The following is a 10206-nucleotide window of genomic DNA, read 5'->3' as shown; positions in this document are numbered from 1 at the left end:
GAGACCTTTCTCTAAATAAAATACAAAATAGGGCTGGGATGTGGCTCAGTGGCCAAGTGCCCCTGAGTTCAATCTCCAGTATCCCCCAAAAAGGAACTTAGATATGAAAACCAGTATTCTGTGCTGGAGCATCAAGAAGAACCTGGAGACCAGGTAACTAAGCAAAAGAAGGACTGGAGGGTTTGGTTTTGTTTTTTACTATTCATTGAGGCATAATTGATACATAAAGAGCCACACATTTGTTTGTTTTGTACTGGGAATTGAACCCAGGGGTGTTTTACCACTGAGCTACATCCCCAGCCCTTTTTTATTTTTCATTTTGAGATAGGGGAGCTGCACATTTAAAAATATTTTTTTAGTTGTCAATAAACCTTTATTTATTTATATGTGGTGCTAAAATGGTGAAGGCGTTCCTGCACCTGCTGTCTGACAGGGTCACTGAAAGGAAAGTGACCACAACACTCAGAGCAAACAAGAGATCTTTATTGCAGCAGTGCAACAAAGGAGAAAAGAAAGAAAGAGAAAGAGAGAGAGAGAGAGGAGAAAGAGAGAGCAAGAGCAAGAGAGACAGAGGAAGAGAGAGAGAGAGAGACAGAGCAAGAGAGCAAGAGAGAGAGGGGCTCTGCAGGAGGGAGTTTTTATAGCCCTAATCTAATGGGGCCTCTGGGTCTGCAAGCTGCCTTGTTGGCACAAGGGGGGTTAAGTGTTCAGCCTTGAGCAGGGGTTGAGTGTTCAGCCTTGACACAAACAGGTGATAAAGGACCAGACAGAGGGAGGTTTGAGTGTGTGGGCTATCCTGCAGCTAACATTTGTTCAGCCTGCCCTGCAGATAATATAGTTCAGTGCCGGGTTTCTGTTCTCGCGACTAAAAGGCTCTAGTTAAACTGGGCTAACTGGGCTGCGCAAAATAACCACACAAGAGACACAAATACCTTTTTCTTTGGGGTTGCTGTGACGGCTCCTAGGACCTTAAGGGTCCACAGAAAGAGAGAGAGAGAGAGAGCACACACACACACACACATACACACATGCTGACCCCTTTTATTGAGGAGAAGCTATTCAAATGAGGCAAGGGGTCAGGTTTCAGGGGGCTGAGTCTATCTTCATGATGTCCACTGTCAGCAGGTTGACTGACACCTGGGTAGGCCACACCCAAGGGCACAGTAAGAGGAGGGGACACACACAAGGCACTTCCATGGAAGATTCTATCCTAAACAGGGCAAGGGGTTATATTACAAAGGAACAGGTGAGCATAGCTTCACCCATGGGGCTGTAGCAAGACACACCCATTTCTGTAACTGAGCGTCTCAGCACCCAGCTGGGGAGTGTAACTCAGTCACCCGTAAGGTTGGCCTCCCACAGTTCAGCCTGTCCTGCACCTAACAGTCACAGCGTGGGGGATGCTGCGACAGGGCCACACCATCTAGAAACAGGAACTATTAGGAATATTAAGTGTTTTGTTTATGATCCTCATGATATGGATAACAGGGCATACATCAATCAATAATAAAAGTATAGTACGAATGTATTGCCTGAGATTGCAGGAAAAGTCCCAGAATGAGACGAAGGATGCAATTGAGATATGCCATGAAGTGCATTTCAGTATCTCTCAGGATACAAACAATGGTGTTATTCCTCAAGCTAAAACAACAGAAATATTTATCCCATGGTTAACAATTTACACTAGCCCCCCCAACCCCATTCGAAAGCCACAACCTGTACAACAGCCTAGCTACAGAAAAACAATTGCTGTGCCAACAGTACAAGGACCACCGTGTAGCTTATGGTATCCCCTCGAGGACAAGAGGCGAATAAAAATACATTACCCCAACCAATAGACCCTCCTTTGCCTTATGCAGAAACTTATGATGAAAATGGAAAACAGTTAATATAAATGACAAATAGTTTGAAGTGTAAAGCCTGCCCTTTAGTTAAAGATTACAAAGACATAAGAATTGGTGCTTTGACCAAGGATCAAGGAAGTTCTTTAAGAAAGCAGTTGAATAAGTCATATGAAAACAGGAAATTACCTTGGAAATTAAAAATAGAATAATGTAAAATTAGCATAGAGTTTAGAGGCACTTCAGAGTAGTAGGCTTTTAAATAATAGACTTTCACTACTTCAAGTGTGTTTTACTGGGATTTTAGTCTAGAAGTAAGAAAGCTTACCAATAATAAGTATGCTTTAAAGTTAAAGGTTAATGAAATAATTATAGGTATGCTTTTAAGTTAGAGGTGAATAACAGGTCAGGAGTGATGTAGTCTAGTTGTGTCCCCTAGCACCTAGTGATTGAGGTAAAAACCTAAAAGCTTAATCATGATTGACTAAGGTTACAGAAAAATATTTTGAACAAGGTACTCAATATCTTAGGTAATCATTGTATGTCAGAAAAGATTTTTAACTCTTGAATATTATGTAAATCAAAAAAGTTCCGGGCTTTGAAACTATCCATGAGAAAACCCCTGTAGGAATGCTGACGGTGAGAAGCTGCAGAGCACTGGGAAGGAGGAGACCCATGTGAAGATGGGCTTGGATGCTTCTGTCCTTTCTGGGGTTGTGACTCTGGTTGTCATACAGATGTTTTGTGGAAGTTGTGTTTGTTTTGGCACACCCAGAGGTGATGTGTGTGAGGAATGAGGAAAATCTCTGATGGTCACACTTAGAGAAAGACTAATTTTTTTCTATTTTGAGACAGGTTCTCAGTAAGTTGCTTAAGTCCTCACTGAGTTGCTGAGGCTGACCTCGAACTTGCAATCCTCCTGCCCCAGCCTCCAGAGTCACTGGGAATAATGACCCCCACCCTCCCAAGATGTCTACATTCCAATCTCCAGAATCTTTAAGTATGTTATGCTACATGATAAAGAAGAAGTAAGGCAGCAGATGTAATTGAATTTGCTAGCTATCTGACCTTGAGTTGGGAAGATTATCTTGGATTATCCAGGCAGGCCTACTATTATAAGGACCCTTGAAGTAGAAGAAGGCGGTTAATAAGAGTCAGCAGGAGAGTGAGGTAACATGAGAAAGAATCAAGCCACTATGGACTCTTAAGTTGGAATGGAGCAGGCCACCTGTAGAAGAGGAGGAAGACAAGGAAACAGATTCTCTCCTAGATCCTCCAAAAAGGAACACAGCTAGCTGGCACCAGGGATCTAGCTAACTCAAAGCAATTTTAGACTTCTAAACTGCAGAACTGTTACATAATAGATGTGTTGTTTTAAACCCACTGTTTGTGGTAATGTGTTCAAGGACAAAGAGTTTCCACACTGAGCCTTGGGGACAGCAATGCATGGTGGGCTTCTACAGTTTACTCCTTAGGTGTCCTTTCCTCAGTATCAGGGAGTGATCCAACATAGGGCTTGTTGGGTGCAGGACAGGCTGAACTATGTTATCTGCAGGGCAGGCTGAACAAATGTTAGCTGCAGGATGGCCCACGCACTCAAACCTCCCTCTGTCTGGTCCTTTATCACCTGTTTGCGTCAAGGCTGAACACTCAACTCCCGCTCAGGGCGGAACACTTAACTCCCCTCGTGCCAACAAGGGCCAGATCCAGAGACCCCATTAGATTTGGGCTACAAAAACTCCCTCCTGCCGGGCCCCTCTCTCTCTCTCTTGCTCTCTCTCTCCCCCTTTTCTCCTCTTTTCTACTGCTGCAATAAAGATCTCTTGGTTGCTCTGAGTGTTGTGGTCACTTTCCTTTCAGGGCTACCTTCAGCACTCAGCCTGGCCCTCCAGCCGGGGAATAAGTTCAATCTTGTGAATGGGGGTTTTCCTGGTGACCACGTTTAAGCAGGCTGTTAGTACACAGAGTTGCTTTTCTTTCTTCTTGATTCTTTGTAGAATATTGCTGCCATATAGCTTATAGCTCCATTTTCTCCACGCATTGATTACCTGTATTCTCCTTTTGATGTGTTTTTATTTTCTCAGCTGAAAATGGATAGGCTGAGAAATGGTGGAAGAAAGCCTTGGCCATTTGCCTCATTCCAAGAAATGACATCAGGCTCTCCATCCACTTCCAGGGGGTCAGGACTGCCCTGGGCACCCCTGCTTCTCTGAGATCATAGGTTGTTTCCCTGGGACACTGAGTCCAGAATTTCTTGAGCAGATCTGTGGCCCCATTTCCAGAAGGAAGACTCAAGAAAAGCCCATTGAGTACAGATGCCCATTCTTGAAAGCCAGGAGCAAGTTCTACTTATTTAAGCAGAATATATATATATGAATAATTTATAATTATTTCCTGTCCAGGCCATTTCCAAGCCCTGGGCTGCCTAGGTTAGGAAGAGCTGAGCTGAAATCTGTCATTTAGGCTCCACCCAGCCAAGTAGGGGATCGCCTCCCCTGTCACTCAGGCCTCAGGGTGCAGCCCCTGCCTCCCTCTCTAACCGTCAGGGATGCAGTTCCAGGCTGCACAGACTGTCCAATGAAGAGCGCTGGTCTTGGGAGGTGGACGCTCCAGACCCCCTGGATCTGGCTTTCTGAAGCTGCCATATTTGGTCCGCGCAGCAGCCGGGAGAGGCTCCGCACGGCTCGGCCCTGATCGCTCAGTGGTCTCCACCGACTGCAGTAGCCCACGGAGGACACCGGGACACGCCGGAGGCGGAGAGATGGTGAGTGTGTCCTGCCGGGCGTGCACGATCAGGGCGGCAGCACCGGCTCCCAGCGGCTCGCGATCTGATCTGCCGCAGAGTCCGCGGCAGGCGCCGCCCGGCCTGGTCTCTCGGGCCCTGGGGCTGTGGGCCAGCGGCGGGGACGTCCTGACCCGGCCCTGCGAGGCGGCGTGTCCCCACGGCCCCGAGTGCCCCGCCCTGTGCGGCGACGGCGGGAGGGCCACGGGGGGTCTGCGCGAGAGGAGCGGGGTGTGGGGGGTCGCGCCCCACTCCCCAAGTGGGGCCGGGTTTTCCTGGGCATCTTCCAGGTTCAAGGGCAGCATCGTCTCAATTCCGCGAACTGGCCCCTGAAGCGAACACTTCTCAGGGGGCAGTAAACCCGGCCTCTCGGTATCCCCCACATTGCAGGGCCGCGGAAGCGGGTCGGGTGCACGGGGTCGGCCTTGGAGTGGAAGGGGAGACGGCACTATTACTGCACTCAGACTCCCTTACCCCCTCCCCTCCTCCCCTCCTCTCCCCTCGGATTGCACCCAGGGGCGGGTAACCACTGGGCCACATCCCCAGCCTTTTCTAATGTTTTATTTAGAGTCAGGGTCTTGCTGAGTTGCTGAGGCTGGCTTTGAACTCTGGATCCTCCTGCCTCAGCCTCCCGAGATTACAGGCGTGCACACCACGACGGGCTCTCAGACTGTTCCTTGACATTGTTTTAAAAACCGAAATGCTTATTAAGGAAGGGTGTGACTTTATTTGAAAGAAGTATTGCATTGGTGAAATCCCACTCTAAGGTCTGGAAGCACATCAAGGGTTAGGCAGAAAGAGGATTTTCTTTCTAGGGAGGAGCAAAAAGAATAGAAATTAGGTGGGCAGGAGGGGAGGACGGAGGGTGGCAACGTCAGATCCTAGGCCAGAGAGCATCACCCTTAGGTCTGCCTGTTTTTGTTTTTGTTTTGTTTTGTTTTGTGGTACCCAGAATTGAACTCAGGGGCACTCGACCACTGAGCCACATCCCCAGCCCTGTTTTGTATTTTATTTAGAGACAGGGTCTCACTGAGTTGTTAGCACCTCGCTTTTGCTGAGGCTGGCTTTGAACTCAGGATCCTCCTGTCTCAGCCTCTTGAGCTGCTGGGATTACAGGCGTGCATCACCGCGCCTGGGTCTTTTTGAAAGGTGACAATAGAGGAAGGTTGGTGTACTGGATGAGGCTTTGTGAGGGTGGGTCAAGGATCACACACCTGGAGGAAGGAGAGAAAGATAATGGAAGTTTACTTAATAAGTGTTTTGTTTCTGCTGATCAGTTCAATCATTTTTAAGGCAAAAAGTGGGAATTTGGAAAGTGTCTGTCTGCCCTTGTCTGTGGTTAAGGGTGGGGGGCACCCTCTAAGTGTAATGGGAAGGGTGTTAGTGTGAACTAGGCTGCTTGTCCAAAATAGAAATTGTTGGGGTCCAAGTCAAAAACCTTTATCTACCAGGATTATATTGCTTGTGTAGAAGCAACCTCTTCAGCCTTTTGTTTTTGCACACACAGACTTGGTCTGGTCAGAGTTTAATATGCCATTTGAGAAGGTAGAAGGTCTGTGAGAAGAAGTCTGAGAAAAAGACACTGGGTGTGTGACACTGTATGGGGATGTGTAGTATAATAAAATTTAGTCTTTGTCCAAAGTGTAAGGCACAGAGATTGTAAAACCCTTGAAATTTTCTGAGCAATTTGTGTCTTTGGTTGTTTATCATAAGAAACTTCCAGACAGTGTCTCAGTTTATGCTAATGAGGTGATGCAGGGTACTAGTTTATTCACACGCATGCGCACCACAAACACAGCGAACGCAATCACATACTTTGTCCTGTCATCTGCGGTGGGGATAATGGTGTCAGAATTAATTTGTGGGACACCCAGTTGGTGTTGCAGAATTGTTTGGTGATCCGCAGACACCACACTTGGTGTCAGAAGAACTGTCAGCAAAAGACACCGCAGGTCTGAACTTTCAGCGGGAGGGAGCCACGCAGGGCTGCCTGAGCACAGCAAGAGTGGGGCCAGGGCACTTCGTTGAGTGGCTTCCCTTTTGTTTCCTGTATGGAGTGTTGTTTCTGAAAAATACCAGTTGACTTAAGCATTTCAGAATTTTATTTCATCATTCGAATGGAAGGTGGTGATTTTCTGGGTTGGGACCTGAATGGGTGAAATGATGAGGTCTGAAGAAGCAAGAAGTCTTGAAATAAATTATGTGTTTATATTAAGTTCAAATAAGATCATAAAGGCCCATTGAATCAGCACGCAAGGGAATAAATAGGCCATGATGGCTCCTGATATGTCTCCCTGATCTCAGCAAGCCATGCACCAGAGGTAACCATAGGATAGATTTTTTTTTTAAGTTGTTTTTTTTTTTTAGTTGGACACAATATCTTTATTTTATTTATTTATTTATTTTTATGTGGTGCTGAGAATTGAACCCAGTGCCTCTCGCATGCTAGGGGAGCGCGCTACCACTTGAGCCACATCCCCAGCCCCAAGGATGGATTTTTTGATCGTTCCTTATAGCTTTACCATCTCTTATCATTAGGCAGAGTTTTGCTTGGTTTGCCTCTTTTGTTTATGAATGAGTTAATCTTGCCACTAACATACTATTACTTTATGCATGTGTGGGGGCCGTAGCTTTGCCTTCACGGTTTGCACACAGGGTTGGTAAGGTGGCCATTCAGCCAGTTCACTCAGTTATTCCCCTGCTCTTCTGTGGGCCTTGGGTTGGTTCAGACTTATCTATTTATTTATTTTTGACGTTGTTAATAATGTTATTTTTATTTTGTCCCCAAATACTAATGCATCATCATTTATTTTTTGCAGAATGGGATAAAAACTGTTAATTTGTAGACTGGATAAGTTAAAATTTAGTTGGAGATTGTGTTAGTACATGAATTTATCATTTGACCTTTCATGGATTTGTGTGCTCTGCCAATGCTTGGAATGCTTATGTGGATGCATCACGTATGATTGTATTTTGCTTCCTGCTCATTAACTTTGGCATTGAATTACTTGTAGATGGCCTTCTCTGCCTCCTCCCCCAGTATAATGGCATTGAGATTTTATTTTCCAATCCAGTTGTTTATAGTTGATCTATAGCCAAATGGTGAGTTTTCTATATTAATCTACTATCATACAAACTTGCTGTAAGCCCTTTTTAATTCCAGGAAATACTCTTCTTTTCTTTCCTTTTTTTTCCCCCTCTAATTCTTTGGGGTTTTCTATATTTACAGAGTTTGTTAATTTTCATTTTAGATGAAATACTTAAATTTTGTTGAGACTTCCCATGGACACATGTTAGTTAAAAGGACACATTAGTGATTTAAGGATGGGACATGGCTCAGTGGCAGAACACTAGCCCAACATGAGCTTGGTCCTGGGTCAGATCCCAGTCATCTCACACACACACACACACACACACACGCATGTGTGTGTGTGTGTGTGTGTGTGTGTGTGTGTGTGAGAGAGAGAGAGAGAGAGAGAGAGAGAGATTTCATCTCTAATTCCTCTCAGGTTTTATTTTGTTTTGTTTTGGTACCAGGGATGGTTGAATCCTGGGGTGCTTAACCACTGCGTCACATCCCAAGCCTTTTTAAAATTTTATTTAGACACAGGGTCTCACTGAGTTGCTTAGGGCCTCAGTAAGTTGCTGAGGCTGGCCTTGATCTTGTGATTTTTCCTGTCTGTCTTCCAAGCCTCTGACATTACAGGCGAGTGCCACTTCACCTGGCCCCCAAGTTTTCCATCTGTGTTTCTGTCATCAAGTTCTACTTGAAATCCATTGTGATGCAAGGACATAACCTATATGATTGGTTAACGTGTGTTTTGTAGTACAAAACATGGTCTTTATTGGTGAATATTCCTCAGGATCTTGAGAAGATGTGTACTCTGTAGTTGTTGAATGAAGTATGCTGCAATCTCAAATGTCTCCACTTGATGGATGATGCTGTTGATTTCAACTGTGTCATTACTAAACTTTTTATTTTTATTTTATTTATTTATTTATTTATTTTTGGTACCAGGGATTGAATAAAGAGCTGCTTTACCACTGAGCTACATCCCCAGCCCTTTTAATTTTTTTGAGACAAGGTCTCCCTAAATTGCTGAGGACCTCATTAAGATACTAAGGCTTTTCTCAAACCTGTGATCCTCCTGCCTCAGTCTCCCAAGTTGCTGGGATTACAGACGTGTACCTTCATGCCTGGCTACATTTTTGCTTTCTTGATCTGTCAATTATTGATGGAGGTGTTTTGAAGTCTGCAGATGTAATTTTGGATCTGTGATCTTCCTTTCAGTTCTCTGTTTTTGCCCATGTGGTTTGTTGCTGTGTTTAGGAGAATACCTTGTAAAGAATTTATGTGTTCTTGAAGAACCAACTGCTTTATCGTTAATTAATCCCTTATTATTTCCTTTGAGGTTCAGCTAAATCTACTTGTGTCTTTGTCTTATTTTAATTCACATTTTATTGACATATAAAAGTAAATATATTTCATACAAAAATGCTTTTTGGAAATACATATACATTGCATGGTGAATATATACACTATCTCATACCTATCATCTTTTTGTGGTGAGATCACATAAAATCTAATTCCTTAGTGACTTCCCAGAGCGCAATGATATAATTTGATAGACCCAGCCTGATTTTCTCTTAAAATTGGGAGCCATCTCCACAAAGCCAGGAAAAGATAATTTCGGTTTTACTATAAATTACTGCAAATTCTGAACCTGCTTGGAATGCCTGCCCGTGCCTTGAACTCACCCATGCCTGGCTCTCTGACCAGATAGCAGCCCTCTCTGAAATTTTAGTGACGCCTCATCAATCTTGGCCTTCCCTGGCCAGATAATGACCCTCTCTGAGGCTCTAATGACCTTCATAAATTCTGATGTCGGGGCCAGCAAAAATGTAAACTACAATTAGTGTGATGCTCCTCAGAGTTTTGTTATCTGTAACCCCCTTTGTGTAACTTTCTGGGCTATGAAGTTGGGCTGCAGGAAAGCTGCTGCGGCTGCTGTCTTGTTCCCACGGTTTTGGGTGGGAGAGGCAGTCCGGCCGGACGAAATAATAAGCTTGCTTTAATTTGATTTTGATTGGAGTCAGTGGTCTTTTCTTGCATCCTGGTCTAACAATTAACTGCAGTCACCATTTTGTGTAATAGGTGTCTTGAATTTATTTCTTCCTATCCAACTGAAATTTTAACTCCTTTGAACAATGTCTCCTTAAGCCACCCCATTACCATGTTTTTATACAGGAAAAGTTTTCTGATAGAAGAGCACAGATTTGGGGCTGGGGATGTGGCTCAAGCAGTAGCGCGCTTGCCTGGCATGCGTGTGGCCCGGGTTCGATCCTCAGCACCACATACACACAAAGATGTTGTGTCCACCGAAAACTAAAAAATAAATATTAAAAAAAAAAGAGCCAGTTAAAAAAAAAAGAAGAACACAGATTTGGTCTTGTTTTCCAGTCTGTTCTGCTAGTCTGTCATTTAAGACAGGTACAGGAAAACACATTCCCAATTGTCATTGATATACTTGGATTAATAAGTACCATATTCGCAACTTCTTTTTTAGTTAATATTGGGTTTTT

At 44.4% G+C, this 10206-nt stretch overlaps 1 protein-coding gene across 1 annotated transcript in view; it reads left to right on the top strand.

Moving 5' to 3' along the window:
* The first annotated feature begins 4380 nt into the window (after window positions 1–4380).
* The window catches only part of LOC114090187 (zinc finger protein 627-like), a 44804-nt gene continuing 38978 nt past the window's right edge, over window positions 4381–10206 (top strand). The window contains exon 1 of the mRNA XM_071601587.1: window positions 4381–4605. Within this exon, the coding sequence (XP_071457688.1) occupies window positions 4603–4605 (3 nt within the window). The 5' untranslated portion in view covers window positions 4381–4602. The remainder of the gene's footprint in view (window positions 4606–10206) is intronic.

Source organism: Marmota flaviventris, chromosome 1 (assembly GCF_047511675.1).
Source record: "Marmota flaviventris isolate mMarFla1 chromosome 1, mMarFla1.hap1, whole genome shotgun sequence".
Taxonomy (NCBI): domain Eukaryota; kingdom Metazoa; phylum Chordata; class Mammalia; order Rodentia; family Sciuridae; genus Marmota; species Marmota flaviventris.
Note: the sequence above shows the minus strand (reverse complement) of the source record. Positions and strands in the feature narration are given on the sequence as shown.